Source organism: Rissa tridactyla, chromosome Z, assembly GCF_028500815.1.
Source record: "Rissa tridactyla isolate bRisTri1 chromosome Z, bRisTri1.patW.cur.20221130, whole genome shotgun sequence".
NCBI lineage: Eukaryota > Metazoa > Chordata > Aves > Charadriiformes > Laridae > Rissa > Rissa tridactyla.
In genome coordinates, this window is record NC_071497.1 from 85,068,470 (window position 1) to 85,092,089 (window position 23,620).

General features: G+C 48.1%; 1 protein-coding gene across 1 annotated transcript; it reads left to right on the top strand.

The window, feature by feature from the left end:
- The first annotated feature begins 1,342 nt into the window (after nucleotides 1-1,342).
- LOC128902900 (tetraspanin-36-like) lies at nucleotides 1,343-22,550 on the top strand. The gene is made up of 7 exons (XM_054186615.1): nucleotides 1,343-1,463; nucleotides 17,346-17,537; nucleotides 18,689-18,763; nucleotides 19,242-19,337; nucleotides 20,060-20,212; nucleotides 20,917-21,000; nucleotides 22,443-22,550. Exons 1-7 carry the CDS (start codon nucleotides 1,404-1,406, stop codon nucleotides 22,527-22,529), a joined length of 747 nt encoding a protein of 248 aa, XP_054042590.1. The 5' UTR covers nucleotides 1,343-1,403; the 3' UTR covers nucleotides 22,530-22,550.
- Nucleotides 22,551-23,620: the final 1,070 nt, after the last annotated feature.

A 23,620-nucleotide genomic window follows, 5' to 3' on the forward strand; every position in this document is an offset into this window, starting at 1 on the left:
TCCGGGCGATTTCCTTTCTTTATTAAGACCTCAGCCCGCCACGCTGCAGGGAAACGTGAAAATGCTGATTTATTTGAAAAGGAAGAAATACTCCACAATTACACACTCTGATAATATTTCTTGCTGTAACAGAAAATTGTCGCGGCAAAGACAGGCTTGCTGGCAGGAGGAGCCCCCCCAGCAGTCATCAAACTCTTGACTTCGCGCTGATCTTTATTCTTAAAGGAATATTATTTTGGAGATCGGCTTCACCCCGCTTTCTGCGTGGGGATTTCTGTGGTTTTGGCAGCCGGCACAGACCCTTCTGCTGCCTTTCAAAGCAGCGGCGCCTTAAATTCCTGGGCTGCGGGCAGAGGCTGGCTTTCCGTGATTTCCCTTTCCGCGATTTCCCGCTGCAGAGTTGAGCGCGACCCCTCCAAAATCCGTATCCCCCGAAGGAAATAGGATCACATCTATTTTTGCCCGGAAGGGGAAAAGACGGGAAATGTGTTATCGCTGCATCCTGCATCCGAGTTGGGTTCAGCTCGCTTCAGGCTGCCGGAGGTCTGTTTTGCAAAACAAACCCCGTGCTGCCAGCCCTACACCTTTGACTTGTTTTTCATGGAATCATGGACTGGTTTGGGTTGGAAGGGACCTTAAAGACCTGGGCAGGGACACCTCCCACCAGCCCAGGTTGCTCCAAGCCCCGGCCAACCTGGCCTTGAACCCCTCCAGGGATGGGGCAGCCACAGCTTCTCTGGGCAACCTGGGCCAGGGGCTCACCACCCTCACAGCAAACAATTTCTTCCTCAGAGCTCACCTAAATCGAAATATTTTAAAAGCACGAGGCTCGGCTGATGGAAATAAAGCGACGTTTGCATCCCTCTGCAGTCAGCAAATTCAAATCCCTCTCCCTGCGGCTGCTCAGCCGCACGTTTCCGTGGTGAGGACACGCCGTAGCCGTATTCCCACTATCCGTGGTGCGTGCGAGTGGGAAGATTGCCGTGAGACGGTGCCAAACCAGAAAGGCTGGCCGAAGGGAGAGACTCAGCTGTGGGTTAGCAATCCCGGGAGGCAGATTTGATTGGAAACCTTTTAGCCGCGGCGAGAGCTTTTCACAAAAGCTCCGTTTAACTCGAGCTTGAAAGTTGCCGAAGTTAAAAAAAAAAAAAAAAAAAAGAAAAGCAAAAAAACACGTGGAGGTCAACACTCATTTGCTTTGACGTTTGTTCTCGGCTCTCCCTTGGAGAAAAGGAAGAAAAAAAGTTTGGGAAGCTGCCTTCTTGGCCCCAGGGAAGCGCGGACGGCCTCTGGGTGGGTGGGAAGGACGGGACGGGGCTGGGCTACGGGGCGGCTCCGTGGGCGGCCCCACTCAGGACCCAAAGCTGGGTCCCTCCTCGCCCTCCCCAGTCCTGCCCCACGCCATGGACTGCGGCGTCATCACCTCCAAGACCGTGCTGCTGCTGCTGAGCCTCACCTTCTGGGTACCGCCGCGGGGACACGGGGGGGGACACGGACACCCGTGGTTTGGGGGGGGGATGTGTGCGTGTTCCGCTCCTGGAAGGGCTCTGGCAAAGGGAGACGGTGCTGTGGGACATGCCGTGACCCGGCGTTTCCAGTTAAACGGGTGTTTAGTTTATGGGCGTGCAGGTGACGTTAATTTCTATAGAAAACCCTACGTATGTATTTTTAAAGAACAAGGAGGGTTGGGGTTTGAATTTTCAGAGAGAAAAAAAAAGGACGTTCGGGGTTTTTTTTTGCACGCTGTTTTTTAACGTCGTAGGGTTTTTTTTTTAGTCGTGTTTTTAAAGGCGCGTCATAAAAGCACTCTACCAGCTGGTTCTGGGATTGGGAACAGACTGGGCTGCGGGGGGCGAGGGCAGTACGCGGGGGGGGCTACCCTCCCAGTTTGGGGCGAGGAGTATTTGGGGGAGGAAAATGGCCGAAACCTTTGTTCCAACTACGTTTTGCTGCAATAACGCCTTTGCAGATCACTTCCTCAAGAATTAGTTACCAGCACTAGAAAAAAAAAAAGAGGGTGGGGTTGTGTACTTTTTAGCCTAACATTTGAGGAGGGGGGGGCCACGGCCGCCTGGTGACAGCGGGGCCGCGGTGGTTATTCTGGTAACCGGTCTCGGTGGTCATACTGGTAACCAGTCTGGGGTTTTTTCCCTGCGTGGGGAAGTCTGCATAACCCCCCCCCCCCGCCATCATCAGCTAGCAACTGTCGCAGAAGGGGCCCTGGTGTGTATCGGAAGCGTGGTTCGGGCGTTCGCCTCCGCTTTGCGGCGCTTCGAATGTTTTCAAAACGGTGTTTTTACACCGTGACGGTGAGAGCCGGGGTGGGGGCTCAGCACAGCGGCACCCCCCTATCGGGTCTGCTCTTCCGAGCAGGGCTGGGTGATGGAGAAGGTAAAGGACTTTGCTAAAGCAAGGAAGAATTAAAGAGAAGAATCAGAAGTTTCTCCAAGAGAGAAGCGACACGGGGAATAAAAAAAGAATAATTTTTAAAAAATGGAAATATGCAAAACGCTGGGGTCTGGCGGGGCATTGTGCCCTGTTTTGGAAATATGGGACTGGCTGCTGGTTGTAGGGAAGAGCTCGCCCCGCTCTGGCCCCGTACCTGCTTTAGGGGGGCTCAGCTGCCTGTGTGCCGCGTAACCCCCCTGTCGCCAGCCTGAACGGCGCAGGAAGATGGGTTTACTTATCAAGTTACATGATCTCACCGTGTACGTTTGGTTTTGGTTTTTTTAAAAATTTTTTTGAAATACCCGCAGAGATAACACTGGAGCATCCCCCTGTTTGTACGTGGAAATCCCCTGAGCTTCAGCATCCTCAGGTCAGCATCATTGCTTGGCTTTTCAAAATCAGCCTTACGTCCTCCTAGAAGCATCTCCGGTACTTTTCCTTCTGCTGTAAGGGAACTACTTCCATCTACTCCCGATTGAAGCTCTTAGGTCATCTGGATTCACAAGCGATCAGTAATTACCCTTCTCCCTGTCCATAGCCTCTGAATTTGACCCAGACCAACCTTTTGGGGTTTTTTTTTTATCCCAGGAAGAGCAGCCCCAAAGCCTGTGGCATTTCGGCATTTAGACACAGGCACCACCATTACTGCGTGGTAATTGCATTCCTGCAGCAGAACTGCAGAACCTGGAATTCAGGTTTTAGGAGGGTGGGGAAGGAGGAACCGGACTCTTTTCTGCTCTTTGGGGCTCTACCAAGTGCGAGGAGGCTCCAGATCGTTATCAAAACATACGATTTGCAAAGAACATTAGACTTCTCCTCTAAGGAGTAATTTGTGCTCAGGCACCACGTGCTGCCAATCTTGCCCAGCTTGGAAATTATTATGGAAAATAATTCACCACCTGCATGCTCAGCTAGCGCAGTTATGGTGCTTTGACAAAGGTTATTGCTTAGAAATGTCCTAAAAAGGCAATAAATCCACTTTTGGATCTCTGATGGTTATCATTGTGCAGGAGGGGAGGCAGATTTTCCAGACTGACAAATAGGAGCTTCCTAAATGGGGTGAAAAAACAACTTCTCACTTACCCACCAGGTTCAGCATCGTTACTTGTGGGTCATTCTGCCGTGGGGTGGACTGGGGGGCCGTGGGTGCACATAACCCCCACAAACAAGGCATTGATGGAAGCTGTTTTAACTACACAGTTACCAAGGGTGGTGCTTCAAGCTGGGGGAGATCCGCCCACCTCCAATTGTGCTTTTTGGCACCTACTAATTAGGTCCAAGTGTGTGGTTATTTTGGTAAGTGGGTGTTGGCCTCCTCTAGGTGAAGAAGGCAAGATGCTGGTTTAATTCATGGAGCTTAAAAGAGGGAGAGGAAGGGTCAGAGGAAGTTCTGATGTTCTTGACCACAGCTCATGAGGGGACTTGGCCTGGTGGGATGTGATGATGCTCCTTGAAGGAGAGAGAGAGAAAATGCTGGGATTCACTTGTTGGTCCAAGGGAAAAAACTAGGAATCTCAAAACTAAATGGAAGTTTCATGCTCTGATATTTCTGTGTGATGGGACCTGCGCACCCTCCCAGGTTGGTTTTCTTCTAACTCCCCTTCTTTAATCCCAAAGCTGCTGAATTCAGCCATTAGCACCTTGGCCCTGCTCACCTTCTCCTTCAGCTTCGTTGTCGCTAGCCAGACTTCTGCTTCCAGAGAAGGTTTGGCTCTCCGGCAGGAGTCCTGGGGACTTCATCACCCAAAGGCCACCTTTTGAGTTGCTCCTCCTGTTTGCCCAGGCTTTCCATTTGCTTTCCAGCAGAGGTGGGTGCATACCCAGCCTTGCTCCCCTTGCCCTACAGTAGAGGGAAGGATGAAGAGAAGTTATTTTCTGGGTGGTTTTAGCAGGACCGGTGGATTGGAGAGAGCAGAAGTCAATCTGTTGACAGCAACAGGATTGTCCAAGGAGGAGAAGCCTAGGAGAGTGATTCCAGAGCTGGTCCCTGGCAGGGTGTGCTCTACCTGCAATGAAGCCAGACTTGGCTTTCCCCACTTGATCCCTGGCTCCCTCTGTGCCCGCACACACCCAGGGTGCGTTTGAGGCCATCGCAGGTCATTCAGGAGCTTTATCGCCCCAGAAAACCCTCTTTGCTAACAAGAATTACGGTTTCTGGGTTGGGATTTGACTCCAGATGGTTGTAAGAGTCATCCACTGACTGGAGAACAGAGAGGGGCTTTGCCTTCCCACCCGGTCCCTGTTGAGGATGTCCCAGCGCTGCGAAGCTCATGGTGGCCAGCCATCCCCCGTCTTCCCTTCTCCACCCTACATCAGGTGGTTTCTGCAAATATCTTTGGATTTGTGACCCAGGAGATTCCAAGGAGCGTGAATTAAATGCGTTTTGGGGTGTTAGTGTCATCTCTGCTTTGAGGAGATACTTGGGCTGGTTTGGGCCTCCTGGAGTGTTTGTCCGTTTGGTCCGTGCTTAATTGATTTCCTTTGCCCTTGGTGCATCCAAGACCAAAAGCTACTTGTTGTTAACCTTAAAGTGGTTTGCTGAGTGAGAAGGTGCACTGGCAGCTCAAGCAATCACAATATTACCATGGTACCACTTTTAAATAATTTTTAGCAATTGCGAGGGATAAACATACCTGTAAAAAAAAAAAAAAAAAAAAAAAAAGTTCCTGAATTTGTGAGTGGTTTGAAATCACTCATGCCAGCGATGGGAGGTTTGGGAATGTTCGCTCAGTCAGAGAGAAATCTGAGGGATAGTTAAAAAATAAATTAAAAACACCCAAGAAGGAGGATGGAAAACAGATTAAAAAACCCCAAGAAAGAGGATGGAAAATAAATTAAAAACCCCAAGGAGGAGGATGCCTAGATGGAATTGAAAATGTAGTGAATAGCAAAGGTTATGTTGGAGATTAGTGATGATGGAAACGCATTTATTTTTCAGGATGGAGCTATTCTCCAAAGAGGTCTGGGTGTCAGCAGCCCTGTGACCCGTTTCTCACCTTTCCTCCATCTGTTCTCGGGCAAATCCGTAATCCTGCCTGTGGCTGCCTGCTGTGGGGGACAGGCAGCTCTGCCGGGTTTTAACGCTGGGTGTGATACTCGGTAGGATGATGGAAGAGCTGCGGAAGCCCCTGCTCCGTGCTCCGCATCTAGGAAACGCTGCTGATGAGCCACGGGGTCAATCTGACTCACTGTCCATGATGGAAAAAGCTGCTTAACCAAGAGCTTTATTTTTTCTTTTTTTTTTTTTCTTTTTCTTAGCACATCCAGCAAGTAAAGCTGTGTCCGTGTTCATCCACTTCTGGAAGGGTTCGGGACAGGTTTCCCCTCTGGGCTCCTTGTTTCTGCCCCTCTGATGGAGCCGTGGTCCACAGCGATGAGCTGGGGAGGGCTGGGGGATGTCTTGACCCAGCCTGAGGAGCGTTAGGTGGGAAGCAGAGAGCGGTGGGTTCATTTCTAGCTCCGTTGTGAACTCCTTGCTGAACTGTGGTGGTGGGGGAAAACCATCCACGCTAGCCGGAGTGGTCGCCGGACTGATCGCTTGGCACCGGATTTGGGCACTTGGGTGTGATTCACTTGAGCGTGCCTTGAAAGGGCAAAGTTCTTCCCTATTTTAAACTACTCTGCCCAAAAATCAGGAAGCAGAATTTAACTGACTTTCAGGAAAATGCACTTTGCTGTACGCGTAGGGGCCTCACGGATAAAATTAAAACAAAGATGTCGGTGCTGCGTGGTCGGGAAAGGGGAAGCGTTCAGATGGTGGCGCAGATACGGTGCGAGAAACTTCACTCTTTCCTCTGTTCTTCTGGGGAACAACCTTAGTCTGGCTGTCCCCGAGGCTGTGGAAAGGCTCCTCTTGGATGGCTGGGTTCTGGATCTGGCTCTGACCACGCTTTGGCCTCTTCGCAAGTCTCACAGGTTGCAGGTCTCCAAAACCAGAGGTGTGATGTTGTAGAAGTGCCTCTGATAATTACAGCTGCTCCAGAGGTCCCATTTTACCCCTCTGCAAGAAGTTCAGAGCTGGAGGACGCTTTATCCAGGGGGAATAGAAAGCGGCTTTTTCTTGTAGTTGATGTACGAACTGGGCATTTCCTCCATTTTCCCCAAAAGCGTTGCACTGCCAAGCTGTGTTTGCTTTTCCGTGGAGCTGGCATGATCCCTTTGTGGCAGAAGAATCCCAACCTGTGCTTTTCCTTACGGGAAGAGGCACACACCAGCCATGCTGCCTGCATCCCTTCCCTTTCCGCTGGGTGATGAGCAATATTTCAGGGCAGATAAGAGACGCCTGCCCTGTCTCCAGCTCCGGGATGTTTCCCCAGGCTTTAGGATTAGCTCCGCTGTGTTTTAGGTGCATTTTGCTGGTCGGTTTAGTCACAGGATCTGGTGGCTCAGCCAGGAACAGCTTATTAAGAACCTAGGGTGGTTCTGAAGGCAAATATTGAACTAGACGGTGTTTTGTGTCTGAACCGGCTGTCGGGATCCAAAATGGCTTGGCAGCGGCTGCTGAATCCATCCATGCTCAGCTGAAGGTCGCAGCAAGCTCTTGCCTTGCAATCTATGCCTGTATTTGGGGAGAATAAGAGTGAAAAGGGTGGTGCTGGTGGTGCTGCTTTCTCCTAGTGGTGGTCCTGTTGTCCTCAGAGGTGCACCCCAAGGCAGAGGTTTAAGCATTAGAAGGATCTGGGGAGGATTCCTTGCTCTGTGCTGGTGTGCGGTGTCTCCACGAGGACATCCCACCGCTTAGGCTTCGTAGGACATGCGCTGAAAAAACCCCAGAGTTAGGCTAGAGGAACAGAAGACATGCTTGGACTACTCTAAGGAAAACACTTATTTTACATAACTTTAAAACAAAACCATTGAAACCAGAATCCCTCTTGAGCGGGTGGGATTGCAGCGTGTATAAACTGGAAGTAGGTGTTGGTTTGGGGGTTTTCGCCCCCGTTTTTTCAGAGCCTTTTGGCTGCTGTTTCTTGTTTTCATTTGAGAAAGAAAAAGGGAAAAGCAGGCGCTTCCCACCGTGCCCGCCGAGCAGCCCTGCGGTGTGTTTTGAAGGCAAGCTGAAACACGCCCCGTAGTTGTACGTCGCAGCTGAATATTTCGATATAATGTATGTTGAAGAGTCTCCCATGACTTCGTATAAGTAGGCTCAGTACAGATTTGTCAGCTACGTCCCACCTCTCCACTTCAGGAGACTGTGGTTTCGAGGTTTGGAAATTGTGGCGAATGACTGGCACGAGATGAGTGGGAAGTCTCTCCTGGGGCTGTTGGTGGGGCTGGCAATCGAGGACAGCTTGGTGGGGCTCACAGCTTCGGTGCTTCTTGCTCCAATCCAAAGCCAACTTGCCAAGTTCAGTATTTTTTTTTTATTATTTTGCAAATCGGTGTTTTCACAACTTGAGAGTCCGAGAGAACACAGAAAGTGTGTGTACTAGTTTAAATTACCTTTTTTTTTCCAGCAGAAAAAATGTGGGGAAATATTCAAAGCTATGGGCTTCTAAGGTCTTGGAAACGGAAAGAGCTGTAGGACAGTGGGGAGAAGAGCAGATGTATGTGTGTCCTGGAAAGCAGCTTGGTAGATGAGGCCCTGGGGGTCTTGGTGGGCACCAAGCTGACCATGATCCAGCAATGCGCCCTTGCTGCAAGAAGGCTGAGGGTACCCTGGGCTGCATCGGGAGGAACGTTGCCAGCAGGTGGAGGGAGGTGGTCCTTCCCCGCTGCTTGGCACTGGTGAGGCCACGTCTGGAGTGCTGGGTCTGGTGATGGGCTCCCCAGTAGAAGAGAGACAGATGTACTGGAGAGAGGGCAACAAAGATTCTGGAGGGACTGGAGCACCTCTCCTGTGAAGAAAGACCGAAAGAGCTGGGATTGGTCACCCCGGAGAAGAGAAGTCTCCAGGGGATCTTATCAATGTATATAAATACCTGAAGGGAGGGTGCCAAGAGGATGGAGCCAGGCTCTTCTCAGTGGTGCCCAGTGACAGGACAATGGGCACCAACAAACACAGGAGGTTCCTTCTGAACAAGAAGGAACGCTTTTTCATTGTGAGGGTGACTGAGCATGGGTACAGGCTGCCAAGAAAGGTGTTGGGAGCCTCCATCCCTAGAGATATTCAAAAGCCATTTGGATGTGGTCCTGGGCAACCAGCTCTTGATGTCCCTGCCTGAGCAGGCGGTTGGACTAGATGACCTCCAGAGGTTCCTTCCCTCCTCAACCCTTCTGTGACTTCATACAACACTGGTGCACGGCCAGCCTGTCTGGAGCTATGTGTGGCCAGGAGCTGCAGCAGATGGTGGGTACATCCTCTCCATAGCAGTTGTTCCCTGTGTGGGCATCTGAGGGGCGTTCTGGAGCCTTCCTGCTGCTCTGTGCTCCGGGTGGAGGTTCACACGTTGACCTGGATGAAGCCAGATCTCACAAGTGCAGCAACAATTGATTTACCGTTCAGAGAAATCAATACCGTAAGCGTGGTAGGAAAGAGCAGACGAAGCCAAGAGGTTCCTCCCAGCTGACAGAGTTTTAAATCTGGGACAGGAAAAGAGAGAGGAGTCTGTGCAAGTGGGGGGGGAAGCACTGAGCTAACTGTCGGTGGAGGGGGGCAAAAAGGCTCTGCCTGGGTGCAAGGGAGACTGTCAGGTCTGGGGAGCTGCGTGGTCCGTATGGGCTAAATGGAGTTTTACAGAGGATTTGTGAAATTGTTAAAGCGAGTGTAAAATGAAGAAGGCTTTCTCAGAAGTCCTCAGTGCCTTTGTTTTCCCCCAAAGTCCCTAGAAAACATGTTGACTCCGTGGAAGTGGAGTAACGCGGGAGGTAGGGAGGACTCGAAAATCTGGCAGCGAAGGGGAAGAATAAAACTCGCGGTACGGTAAAGGAGCGAGGGAGGCAGAAAGAGTAATTCCCCTTGCCATGCCTGCTGGCTGGTGGGTAATAAAATAAATTATTTATGGAGGAAACGTTGTGCAAACCCTTTTGAGCAGAGGATTTACCTGCCAAGTTAAATCAAAAACCTATTTTGTACACACAAAAAAAACCCCTCAAACCCAAATACAAGGAGCGTCTTCTGTGGGTAATTGAGACCAGTGTTGGTGGAGCTTGATTCTCGGTAAGGGGGGGCACGGGGACAGCCCAGCGGTGACAAACACTTGGCAAACTAATAATTGCAGATGACATCCTAATCTGTCCTCTGGCAAATTAAAATTGCTGAAAACGTGATAGCATTCCAGTGAACGTAGCGGTTGGATGTGAAGGCAAAAACATCAGCGTCGGGTCTTGTATGGGGTGAGGGGCTCTGACTTAAATCACTGCTGTGCGAAGGAAGTGGTGGAAAAAAAAAAAGTGGGTTTCAAGCCTTAAAATGAACTAAAACGCCTCTGTGAGCTGACTGTCTGCTGAAGAACTAGAAGGGAATGGCTCAGAAAGTATTTGTGTGGATATTGATAGTTCTTCCAGTGTGTATCTGTAGTAGTTTGCTGCAGAAAATGACTGCTATTGCTCTTTAAAGATACACAGTGTTATTTATGATATCTTTCTTTGTCCATAGAAAGCTAACGAGATGGGACGAAGTTCAAATCAGTCCAAGCGTTGTGCCGTGTTAGATATTTGTGCTGGCCTTGGGAAAGTTCTGTCGGAAAACGGATGGGGGAGAAATGCCTTTTTTAAGTCTCATTAGCTCACTTTTTTGTTTTATTGTATAGAGGATGCATCTTGCTGAACGCGCTCGTTTGGTGAAGTTGCGATTTACCCCGGCCTTACAGCTTTCCCTTTTAACACCGTAGCTTCGTTACTCTGCGTTTAACTGAGCAGCCGTTGAAAAAGAAAACCCTGTGCTGGTCCACATTAACAGAGCAAATGATCAAATCAACACCCTGAAATTGGAAGATGCTGGAAGAAACCCTAAGGGGGGGGAAAAAAAAGCCAAACCCACAAAAACTGCCTTTTAATTTCATAGCTAGTAGTTTGGCTCCTTTACTGGGGTTTTTTTAGGTTTGGCAGAGGACAAAGAAGCCTGTGCCGATAAATGCAAATGAACACAAACCTCTGTTCCCAGCCATCGCGTAATTTCAACTTATTAAAACAAAGAAGGGAAAGTAGAGAAAAATACCTGTTCTGCCTGACTGATGGATGCAAATTTTATATTTTTTTTTTCTTTTTCAGAGCAGTTGTATAGAGGAAAGTTTAAGGGGGCCCCTTCTATGGCTGTGATAACCATCAAGTGTGGTGAAGTATCTGCATAGCCGTAAGCCTCTCTAGAAGGGCAGGGGCTCGTGGTGATGAGCATAGAAAACTTTACGCTTCTGATGGTGGGGCACAAGGTGAAAAACTTGCTGTACTTTAAAAAAAAAAAATATATATATAGAAAATCTACTATTTTCCAATGGTTCTCGTGTTCTGCATCAGTGAGATGGCTCAGGCTCCTTATCCAGGCCTGTCCCCTTCTGTTTCACGGGCGAGATTGAATATTCACGGTGCTGCGTGTGCATTTTGTGGCTGGAGAGCGTTCCACCTTGTCATACGTGTTCCTGCAGCAGGGAACCGCTGTACACCTGCCTCCCCGGCTCAGCCGGCCGGGCTAAGTATGGAAGAGGTGGGTGAAGTTGATTCAGTGAGTAACCCTGCTTAGGAAAACCCCGTTGTTACGGTCTTTGCTTTCTTTTTGCTCAGCCCCAACAAGGAGTTCGTTGTTTGCGCTCAAACAATTAAAGATCTCCGCTTTCTGGCAGAGGATCTGAAAAAGCAAGTTATTCTTGCTGAGGTCCTTGAATGATGCGAGAAGAGGCAGCGGCAGCTTTGTCGCTCAGCTGTGAAAAGGGACTTTCTTGCAAAATTTCCCTTTATCTCATCTCTTCAGCTTGTCTTAGGAGTATCATCGGCATTGTAAAGAAATAGCAGCAGCGTTTCCTGCAGCCCCAGTGAGTCAGCCGGGGATGTCTGGGGAGGAAGGGGTACGGTTAGGCTGTTCTGCTTGGCGTGGCTGGCAGACCCAGTGAAGCTACCCCCCCCTGCCCCCCCCCCCGGACTGGGTGAACTGGTTGTCCCGTATCAGCCTTGCGTGGCTCCTTGGCTGCCTGCCCTGGGGTTTGTGCCAGCTGCGTTGGGCCGAGCCTCTCCACGCATCGCGTGATCCTGTTCTGCGCTGAATTCTTTGGGAAAAAAAACTTCCACGCAGGAGCCTAAAAAAAAAAAAAGTGAAGAACAATAATGATTTCTAGTATTAATTTCTCATAAGAATCCTGGCAGCCGGGTATATAATTTTAGATGTGTTTGAGAAGGTGTTTGACTAATCATGAAAAAGGAATCTCTTCTTCCCCAAAAGTAATTGCTTGAACTGGCTTTTGTATTTGTGAAAGATTCTTTTGGGTTGGTTTTTTTTTTTTTTGAGATCCAACAGGAATCTGTTTAATCAGCTGTACTTTACACTTCTTACTCTTGACTTAGGGTCTGTCTTCAGAAGCGGAAAGGACGTTTCTTGTCATATTTCTCTCCCAGAGAAGTTTCATCCTAGATTCAGGAAAGGGCTGAGGGTTTTGCAACGTTAGGGGAAAAATCCCTTCACCGGATTTTGAACTTTCCTGAAGTACTGGAAAGGCTTAAGCGGGAGAGCTCAAAGATTTATGCGCTGAAATATTTTTCTTCTCCACTTTTGAAGTTGAGCTCTGGGACTCATCTACAAAAATAAACCGGGGAACAGAGCGTTACCTGAAATGCCTTCCGCTCCCTGAGTGACCCTCTTCAGGCTTCAAAGTCTTTGATTTGAATTAAAAGCCATGGGTGAAGTCGTGGCTGTTCCTCAGTTTGGCGAGGGAGGGGGGTGTGTGTGCAAAAAATGTGAACTTCCTTTAAGCCGGATCTTTACCCAAAGTCTTTTATTTTTACCTCGTTATGCTTCCTTTTTCTGCTCGGCAGCAGAAGTTCAGAAATTATAAGAGACCACTTGCTGTGTTTCGTCTCCGTCCAGAACCCAGCCATCCTGAACGTTGCCGTAAACCCCGCTGTGATAGCCCCGGTCTGTTTTTGCATTGATAAAATTTGGATGAGAATCTCCTTGAACTCAACGCCGGACCCTCTGATGTTGGCTTACTGTGGTGGACCTTTGCTAGCCCTGGCTTTGCAGGGCTTCTATGAATTGGTGCTTCGTCATGTGGTTTTGAATTTGTGGGTAGCAACAAGGTTTTTCTTAGTTCCCCAAAGCTGGTCCGTTTTTGCCGTTTCCTGCGTGTGCTTCCTTTTGTGTCGTGCATTGAGCGTACTGAAAATAGGCAGAAAACCGGACGTAGAGGAGAGAGGAGATATGGAGAATGTGGCTGTTGTCTAAATCGCCTGCAAAAGGATAATGGAAACTCTGGGAAAGTAACGGAAGATCGGCGAGGAGGACTGTAAACATGCTCAATTGACTCGTACGTGGGGTGCTGGTGAACACATGTATCACAGAATCACGGAATGGTAGGGGTTGGAAGGGACCTCTGGAGATCATCTCGTCCAACCTCCCTGCCAGAGCAGGGTCACCCAGAGCAGGTTGGATGGGAATGTGTCCAGGCGGGTGTTGAATGCCTCCGGAGAAGGAGACTCCACAGCCTCTCTGGGCAGCCTCTTCCAGGGCTCTGGCACCCTCAAAGGAAAGAAGTTCCTCCTTATGTTGACATGGAACATCCTATGCTCAAGTTTGTGCTCATTACCCCTTGTCCTGTGGCCGGGCACCACTGAAAAGAGCCTGGCCCCATCCTCCTGACACCCACCCTTTAAGTATTTATAAGCGTCGATAAGATCCCCCCTCAGTCGTCTTTTTTGCAGACTAAAAAGACCCAAATCCCTCAGCCTTTCTTCAGAAGAGAGATGTTCCAATCCCCTCAGCATCTTGGTAGCCCTTTGCTGTCCCCTCTCCAGCAGTTCCCTGCCCTTTTGGAACTGGGGAGCCCAGAACTGGACACAGTACTCCAGGTACAATTAGATCACGCTAATTGCATTTTAGTCCTATGCCTTTGACAAGCAGAACATCTGCACTTTGATCACGTAAGCCTGTGATGGACTCAGGAGCACGTTATCAAGCATGCCCGAGATTCCTGCTCTGCTGTTGAAGATCAAAGCACAGTGAAAAACTAGACCTGCTTGAATCCTTGAAATACAGGCGAGAAGAGCAGGTCTGAGCTCTCACTAAAGAGGACTCTCTCGCTAACGAGGCCCCTCTCTCGCTCCACGTTGCCCACGTCCCCTGCTTGTGTGCCTCTGCCCGGGTGTTGCTTCCGAGATTCCCTGATTCCGCGAGGTATCCAGATTAAATTTGTTCTTTGCCTTTCATCCCTGGTTTTGTGGTCGTTCCTGCGTCCCGCCCGTGTCGGCTCACACAGAAACACTTGGAGGATTCTTTTCTGTGAAACATCCTACAGGAAGATCGAATTATGAAGCAGGCCGTCTTTGGATATACAGAACCACTTGCAAAGGCTGGGACTGGAGTTACGCAAAAGAGCAAGGCTTTACGTTCTCTGAACGTGACAAATGATTAACTTTGCACTCTGCACATTAACTTTTACACATTAACTAAGTCACAGGGCTGTTTTGTTGTGCGTGTTGTGACATGATGTTGCTGCTGAACGCGGATGACTCATTTACTTGCCAAAAAACCATGGCTTATGCTTTCTTTTCTTTTTGTACCCCAGCTGCTCAGTCCGTGCCGCTTTTCCTGCAGTGAAGTCACCCCTGCTCCGTTTCTCCAGGGACTGCCTTCCTCCATCATGAATCTTTCTGAGGGTCTCACGGTCCTTCTGGTTTTCTCCTGGGGCTGTGGGCCCTCAGCGGTTGATGACAATTGTGGTGGGACATCCCAGCCTGGGTTCTGAGCTGTACCAAAGGCTGATGACCTCAGGAAAAATGTTCTTGTTAGTGGCTGTGCCCAGATGCGAGTGCTTGGTTAAAGTCTGTGTGCAGGAGGCTTTGTGCTGTTAGTGGCCGGCTCCACCGTTGGTTTGGGGTGACCACCTGGCAGTACTTTCTCTAGCCTGGAAGTTGTAAAGCCATAACTCAGTTCTGCGTTAGGTTTGTGGTGACGGCAGCAGCAGCGAGACCAAGGATGAGGTGATGTTGGGGTACAAGCATGGTGGCTGGGAGCATCGCCGTGTTGTGTTTGTATTCAGGGTGGAGGATGATCATAGAATGTACTGGGTTGGAAGGGACCATTAAAGGCCATCTAGTCCAACCCCCCTGCAGTGAGCAGGGACGTCTTCAGCTCAATCAGATTGCTCAGAGCCTCATCAAGCCTGGCCTTGAATGTCTCCAGGGATGGGGCCTCCACCACCTCTCTGGGCAACCTGGGCCAGTGTCTCACCACCCTCATTGGAAAGATCTTCTTCCTAATGTCTAATCGAAACCTGCCCTGCTCTAGTTTAAAGCCATTGCCCCTCGTCTTAGCGCTACATGCCCTTGCAAACAGCCCCTCCACAGCTTTCCTGTAGACCCCCTTGAGGGACTGGAAGGGGCTCTAAGGTCTCCCCGGAGCCTTCTCCTCTCCAGGCGGAACAACCCCAACTCTCTCAGCCTGTCATGACTTGGTGCATGCTGGGGAGTCGTGAGGTACCTGCCTGAAATTTCCCCCAAACCTGAGAAACCAGAATACTTTCCAGCTGTTCCCATGTTTACCAGGAAGTCTTCAAAACCCAGCAACAAACGTAGTCAGGGATTACAGTCAGGATGGGACGGCTATGACAGTAAATGTGCTGTCACTCATGTAATATTTTTTGCCATGCGAAAGTAGGGATAGGATTTAAAGTCAAGCGAGAGCATCGTGCTGTTCCTGCTGTGGTCACTTGGATGTTTTCCATAGCTTCTATGGGAGCAGGGATCAAACTCAGAAGCCTTTTAGGAACTGTAAGAGCTGCTTTCTGAGCTGGTGCTGGCCCAGCTGAGCAGAGTGTTTCTGTGGTTAATAAAAGCCTTTGCGTCCCCTGTCTTGAATCTGCATTGTTTTCACTGGGTTTGGGGCCACCATTGCCAATCACGGTGCTCAATAGTCCCAGAAAATATTAGAAATAAAGGATATATTGGGCAAATGCTGTCATCACGTTTTCTCCGCGATGATGGATAGTTAGCCCAGGAGTTTTGCTTCCTTCTCCTTGGCTGCCTCTGCCCGGATGATGCTGTTCCAGAAGGGAGAATAGGTGGATAGTCGCACGTGCATCCAGCTCTCCAGGCCATAAATATGGGATGCCCTTTTTGAGTCATACACTTTGCTCTTTTTGTGCAATTGAAGGCAAAGCAGGATGGAGGTGCGGTGTCCCCAGCCCCACCTTTGGTGTTGTTGCTATTCCAGGGACTTTTCCTGTCCTGCTTTCGGTACAAGAGCATAGTGTCGGAGTCGGAAGAGGTGAGGTTGCTCGCGGTGGTGAAGTGAAAAGGCAATGGTGCCCTTTGAGCTCAAGTGGTCTCGTCCTTTCCCTGCATCCCTAAAAAGGGGTGGGAGGAAGAAGCCCTGGTTGCTGTACGCCTGTAGACAGGGGAATGGGAAAGAGATTTCCCTCAACGAGAGGAAAAGTTAAAGGAAGTTTTAGGAACTGCTTTAATCATCAGCACCACCTGAAAACCCAGTGCACGTGGAGAAGAAAAAGACCCTTTGGAGAACTGGTGATCCTATTCCTTTTCCTCATACCTCACTTTGTAGAGGACATGCTGTATCTGAGCCCCAACAGAGCAGGATCTTGCATGACATGTGCTAAATGTCTCTTAAGGGTTAGTTTGATCCTGATTTCATCACTTGGCGCATGTGATCCTGGTAATTTTGAGGTACAGGCAGCGTCCAGGAATGCCAGAGTAGCGTGGGATGAGAGCTGTGTGAAATGAAGGATGTCCCCTGCACTCGGAGGTAATTGAAGGGCAGGCACCAGACCTGGCTGGAGGGGAAGGAGCCAAACAAGGTAAAGGAATTAGCAAGTCCGAGCTCCAGTGTGAGGAGTACTTTGATTTAATTAAAACGTACAGCACTGGGGGAAGTAATGAACTGCTTGTAAGCTGCATGATGAAATCCAGCTGTAGCCCATTGAAAACAAACAGGCTCGTTTTTTTTTTTTTTTCTTTTGAGTTTCCAGAACGTGAGGACGGACGGTGCCTCATTTTTACAGGCGTAGTCTCGTGCTGCAGGATTACAGAGGGTGGATGAGCTGTTGTAACTCTTGAGAGAATTTGTTTATGCCACTGGTGAGGCATTGGCGGGGCATTGCTGAGTCTGTTGGTGTTTTATCCAGGGCCGTATCCCGTTCTACGGATAAAAGCCTTCGGTCTCCAGGGCTGCGAGTTGGGCAGCTGTCACTGATGCACTGCGTGTTGGCCTCAATTGGCCAAACATCCTTTTGGAGGAGAGTTTATTTTAGAGGTTGCAGAAACTTGTTTCCTTCAGGAAAAGGAGGGATTGTGTTTTGCCGAGATCGAGAACGTTTGTGCCTTAGTGGTTAATGCTCTTGTGAGAGTGGAAAGGATGAGTTTTTCTCAAAAAAAACAAAAAAAAAGAAGCCCCAAACCAACAGCCCACCCCTGTGGTGATCATCTTAAAAGTTAACCCCTCCGAATGCTGCGTTGGGTAGGGGTTAGGGGATCTTGGGTAGGAAGTGTGAACTTGGCCCTCTGCAGAGACACTGGCTGATGCACGTTGATAGATGCCCGTGTTTCGGCTCGGCTGAAGCGGTGCTTTGGTAGTGGAGGAGTGATTCCCAGGGAAGTGAATTCTGTCTTCTCTGCATTGAAGTTTGGATGGGTAGCTAGTTTCAGATGCATGCTTTTTTTTTTTTTCCTAGATCTTTGCATACTGTACTCATTACTGCTGAAGTTAAAATTTTAATTACGCCATTACAAAAAGATCCATATTTACTCTCCTGGGCAGATGCTTCATAAATAACTGCTAATAAAGTAACTTTATCGCATTTCAGGCAGCAGCTGCAGGTCTCAGCTATGTTGGGGGTTACGTCATTAACACCTACAAGAGCTACGACAACTTTCTGCAGGACAAGTATGCTCTGCTGCCAGCCGTGATCATAATTTGCGTTGCTGTGGTGATGTTCATCATCGGGTTGATCGGCTGCTGTGCCACCTTCCGGGAGTCTCGAGTCGGCCTAGGGCTGGTGAGTGTTGCACGTTCTCGCCTGTCCTCTTCTTCACCCTGTTGCGTGGTATGGGAGGTGCTCCACTGGACCTTCTCAGGACGCAGAGAACAGAAAGTAAAAGATTATTCTGACATACTCTGCTGAAGCACTGCTCCTTTGTGGGAGTTACGTACTGCTGTGAGGCACTGATTGATGGTGAGTGAGGTGCAGGTTAAATTATTAGTTGCACTGCCTTGTATCGAGAAATACCCAGAGCCATGGACAGTTTGCTGGCTCCACCTCAGCTAGCTTGCTGGAGGTAAGCGTGGAGAGTAGCAACTTTTGAGAAGAAGGGTGATAGTGAGGGAACAGAAGATGTGAATTCCCAAAGCAAGCAAAAAAAGAACCCCCAAAAGTAATTTTCTGCTGACTTTAGTGCGCTGAGTCCTGAAAGTATGCCCCCACTTCTTCTAGAATGATTTTTAAAAAGACAGAAAGGTTCAAGCTGAGTAACTTGGGGCCCCCAGCTTGTGCCTTGAAGGCGATGTGAGCTCAATAAGCAGCGCCCAACGTACCTAACTCAACATCTGTGCAGTCTCCTGTTCCAACAGCCACCTTGTGAAGTGTTTCATAGAATCACAGAATGGTTTGGGTTGGAAGGGACCTTGAAGATCATCCAGTGCCACCCCCCTGCCCTGGGCAGGGACACCTCCCACCAGCCCAGGTTGCTCCAAGCCCCGGCCAACCCAGCCTTGAACCCCTCCAGGGATGGGGCAGCCACAGCTTCTCTGGGCAACCTGTTCCAGTGCCTCACTACCCTCACAGTAAAGAATTTCTTCCGAACATCCAATCTAAATCTCCCCTCTTTCACTTTGAAACCGTTACCCCTTGTCCTATCATTACACTCCCTGATAAAGAGTTTCATAAGCTCTTCACACTGATCGCATCATGGCAGTGTTCAGGAGACTGCCTACATTGGGCACGGATCCTGCGGAGCCGCATAGTCCCAGCCATGCACAGTCATCTCCTATTCCGAATGATTTTCTGGAAACTCTTTTGATGGGAGAGGCAACAATAGATAAAGGTAACTTCCCACTATAAATCAATGTGATGGGTAATGTGCAATTGAATTCAAATGCTGTGGAACTGAATTCTTCCTTACAGTCCCTCTGTCTCGCTCTTTATTTCAGTTCTTGGCCATTATCCTGGTTATCTTTATTGCCGAAGTATCCGCTTTTGTCCTGGGATTTGTTTACAGGGAAAAGGTAAGCAAAGAATTAGCATCTCTGTACTAACCTAAAAGTAAAGAATAGATCTTGTGTTCTTAGAGCATTCCAATATATCCAGTTTTCTTGAGCTTCATCCCCTATCCTGCAGTCTGCAGGTCAAGTGGGAATGAGGATGTCACCATCGGGTATGTGGATCGGTCTTTGTCGGGAACATGGTGAATACATAAAGTACCTGGCAGGCATCACAACAGTCTCTAAGTTGGAATTAACAGTTGTTGATGCTCACCAAGGAGGGCTCTTCCATTGGGAGAGGCAAGCTTCTATCCAAGAATGTAATTCCGCTTAAGTGCTACCCGCATTTTATCTATAAAGCACCACTTGATTTTTTTATTTTTTATTTAATTTTTTTTTCCCTTGACTTAGTTGGGAAACTGATCGTTCGCAGTTTCCACTAGATAAAATTCTTAGCTCGTGTGTTAAAACAGTGTGGCATTTTCTTCCCCTCTCTAAATAGGTAAAAAACGACGTACAAGGCACAATGCGCTCAGTCTTTGAGAAGTATGATGGGAAAAATCCAGAGTCTACTGTTGTGGATTACTTGCAAGAGCAGGTAAGAAAATGTTTTAATTGTCCTGAGAATTATTTAGGAAAGAACAACTGGGTCCTAAACAAGGAATCTGGCCTGGGAAGGAAGGGGAAGAGGGTCAGTATGGTTGTATCCTAGAACTCGGCTCTGCAGCAGTGTTTAGCACCTGATTCTACAGGTTGCCCAGAGAGGTGGGAGATGCCCCATCCCTGGAAACATTCCAGGCCAGGTTGGACGGGGCTCTGAGCAACCTGGTCTAGTTGAAGATGTCCCTGCTCGTGGCAGGGGGGTTGGACTAGATGGCCTTGAAAAGGTCCCTTCCAACCCAAACCATTCGATGATTCTCCAAGGCGATCAAGGGTGCTCCCCACTTTGCAGAGCTGGCCTTTTCAGGCTTCTGGATGAATAATCTTGTAGACGTGAGTGGCCTTTGGATCAGACCAAATGAGTACATACGACTAACTGCTGCTGAGAATCCTGTACCGCATAATATAAAGATGACAGAAGACTCTATCCTGCTACTTGTCACTTTAATATTAGAGCTTTCACAAAGAATAAAACAATAAGGAGGTAATAATGTATGATCTGTTGTATCTATGGCTGTTTTTCTGAAGTACTGCTCCTCATAAATCTGCTGCGTACTGTGGGCAGCTCTTGGCCAGTATTCCTAAGAGAGGTTTAACTCAGCATTAGCATTTGTGTTCGTCTATAGTCACCCATCCCTCTAACCGTCTTGTGTGTGGCAGCTTCATTGTTGCGGGGTAAAGAACTACAGTGACTGGACAACCACACAGTGGTTTAATTCCACCGGTAACAACAGCGTCCCTCAGAGCTGCTGCAGGCAAGATGTGAAGAACTGCACGGGGCGTCTGGATCAGCCACAGGAACTCAATACGCGGGTGAGGATAAAGGACACAGTTTCACAGCTGGGCCATGATCATTCTCAGCCAGCCAGAACCAACGAGGAAAGCAGTTCAGGCGGGGTTTAGGGATAACATCATCCAATTCTTTCCAGCGATTTGTCCCCCAAGCCTTTTTCTCCTCACGGTTTTCCTCTAGCTAACTTCCTTCTCATGTAGTTCTGTAAAAGCTCCTAGATGGTGAAGGAGGGCACCAGTTTGGATGTTTGGTCTTGTCTGTCTGCTGGTAACTCCTCCATTTCATGTTGCTGCAGAAGCAACGTGACAAGGCCAGAGCACTAGCTATGGGCACGTAGTTGTTCAAACAGATCTGGGGAAGAGACTCTTCTAGGATTGACCATGAATCTGGAGAATTGCGTACCAGGTCCTTCAGTCTAGGGCACAAGCCTATAAGTTGATTTCTGTAGATACCGTTGCTGCTATTCAAGTGACCTGAGCTAGAGGAGATTGAGAAGCAGCAAATGGCAGTGAATCGCGGTTTGTCAGTGTCTCTCCTCAAGCAAGAGGAGAACGACAAGCCATCGGGTCTGGAAGACAAGAATGGAAGCCCTCAGGTCTGCAGTGGTTGGTTAGACAGGCCTTACAAAGTCCTGCTTCCTTTGAAGGGCTGGGGAGAAAAAAGGAAAGAAGTCCAGCTGAATTAACGTATTTTAACTTGTTTTCACCTATCTCTTTCATGGCAGGGCTGTGCAGAGGAACTGCAGGCTGGGCTGCAGAGCGTTATCAGCTACGCCATGCTTGTAATCCTGGGGTTTGCCATTGTAAAGGTAAATGTTCCTATCTGTTGCCTCGCGGAAAATAACGCTGTTTGCCCTTTGATCCCGGGCTTTTTCTTCTACCACCTCCTACGAACCTACAGCCTTTTTCTGGCTCTGAAGTAGACCCGCTCCTCTGTTCCTCACTTGTTTTCTTCCAACTTTCTGCATTTTGTCTGCAAGATGATAAGGGGAGGGATCCGAAATGCTACTAGGGGATTCGGGGTGGCAAGTCAACGGAGAATCCATCTTGGTTGTTTGGTGGGAAGCACAAAAAGCTGGGTGTGGTTAAAAAGCCTAGATCCTAGAATTCTTTATTAAGACAACCAGCTTTTCTATATTTAACTGGGATTTAAAAAACAGCTCATCGAAATTTGGTTTTAGATGTAACCCGAATGAATAGTCCCGTGCTGAGAGACCTGGAATCGAAATGGACTTGAAATATGGCTAGGAATGAAACCAGCAGGGCTATTTATATACTTATAAGATTGAATTAAATGAAATGTGAAACCAGATCATCTTGCGAGTGAAAACTAGACTTGAAAAGCCCTGACGTAAAACCCCTCGCAATTGGCACATGGAAGAAATGCCTATGCAACTTTGGGAAGATTCGACCCGTAAATTGTAGCCCGGTGGTTTGTCATTGTTCCCTGTACCTGTTCTCCCACATTTGTCACCTGTTCCTTGTTGACAGAGATTTGAACCATTATAACAGCAAAGATTTTTTTCTTTGACTATCTGCTCTTTGTAAAAGAGTGGCTGTAAGGTGAGCTGTTGTTGAACACTTCTGCTTTAATATCCAACTCCTGAACTCAATGCAGGAGCCAAAGTCTCTCCGGATGTCACCTCAGGGCTGGGGCTTGACTTAGTTCAACTTGCCTTTTCTTAATTTTGGCTGTAGCAGGGAGCTGATTGTTTACAGCATTTGATCTCATGGGCTTAAATTGCTCAGTGACAGCGTTGCCATCATTTCCTTTCCCCCTATAAAAGTGGTAAATTCTACACTCCCATTACATGTCCCGTTACTATTTGCGATAAACCCTTCCATCACCATCTCTCCTGTGATCATCTCTAAAGAGTGCCTTACCATATTCTGCACTGTCTTTATTTGTGTATTTTATATGCTTAATATTTTACAGAACTCATTTTAAGTCCAGAATGATCCCATGCTTTCAGTGAAATTTTTCCCACAGTAAGATAACTAGGAATTAATGTGGATGTGTGAATTAATGGGAGAAGCCAGGGAGGAAGAAGCTGAGCTGGAACTCTTATTGGAAATTGATACGCAAAAAAAAATAATAATCACTTTCTGTAGATGTATTTTCTAAGTGCTTTTTAATATGAAAGGAATGTCCCTGCTGCGATGAGGAAGTCTAATTAACATATTGGTGTTGAGTCTGATGACTGAAACAAAAAAATGCAGCAAAACTAATTGTCTTTTGCTCTTTTTTCAGTTCTTCGGCATGCTGAGTGTCTGTGTGCTTACTTGCAAGAGAGAAGACAGCGGATACCAGCCTCTTTACTCAGGAGTGTTTGCTTAATAAAATGCAAAGATCACTTTTCTTTCGCTTCCTGATAAAATAGACTCGTAAAGATGAACGCTAACGGACAATTTATGGCCTTCTTGCTAAATATTTTGTTTTGTGTACATGAAACAAAAAGAACATTGTGTATTGACTCGGGAAATTTTCTTGTGGGTGATGTGAAATGGCAATTTTGATATTCAGTGCCCCTACAGTAACGTACTCTCATCTTGCATACCACAGCTTTCTGTAAGGTTATTGTAGGTTTGGATTTGTGACTTCAGATAGCACCAGACGGTGTGACAGACTCCAGAAAGAATCTTTCTTCTGCAGTTCTTTCCTCTGCCCTTAAAACATGCAGAAGCAACGTCTTTTTTCATCACTAAACTGATTGAGACCGCAGGAGGGGTTTCAGCTGGTCTGCACAAACATCAGATGACTCCCACGGCGTGGTTAAACAGCGAAAGAAACTTTTGAATGCCGGGTTCAAATATTCTTCATAAACCCGGGGAGTTAGAACACGTTGGTGTTTCTATTATTTTTTTTTTTCCCTCTTTCTTATGTCCATTTGTTGTAATTCGGTTTATTGCAGGGGTTGATAGTGCAAGACAAACCCCGTGTTTAAAGTCTAGAACGGACATCTGAGTTGTTTTTTGAAGCGGCTAGCAAATGTGAACAACCCCACGTTAGGAGGGGACGTGTGTTTTGAGCTTTTGGGCTCAGGATGGCTCTATTTGGCTCGGGGTTTTTGTCCTTTTTTTTTTTTTTTTAAACGATTATTATTTGACATTAAAAATTGCTTACGAAGCAGTGCTTTTGGCATTTTCTCCCCTCCTTTTACCGATGCTTTTATGGTTTGTCTAAAAGACAGACTGTATCTCTCCATTCAACGCCGAATTTGCAGGAGTTACCGGGAGGAAGGCAGGCTGGAAGACGGCGGAACCGGCGGCCTTGGCTCGGTGGGGTTGTGCAGACGGGGACGATGGAGACATTCCTGCCACCCTCCCTGCGGCACTGAAGCTCTGACCACTTGTCACTGCTAAAAATGATAAAACCGTGCATTCTTGTACCGAGCAATTTCAATAACACGTTGTCTGGCGGCGTCAGGT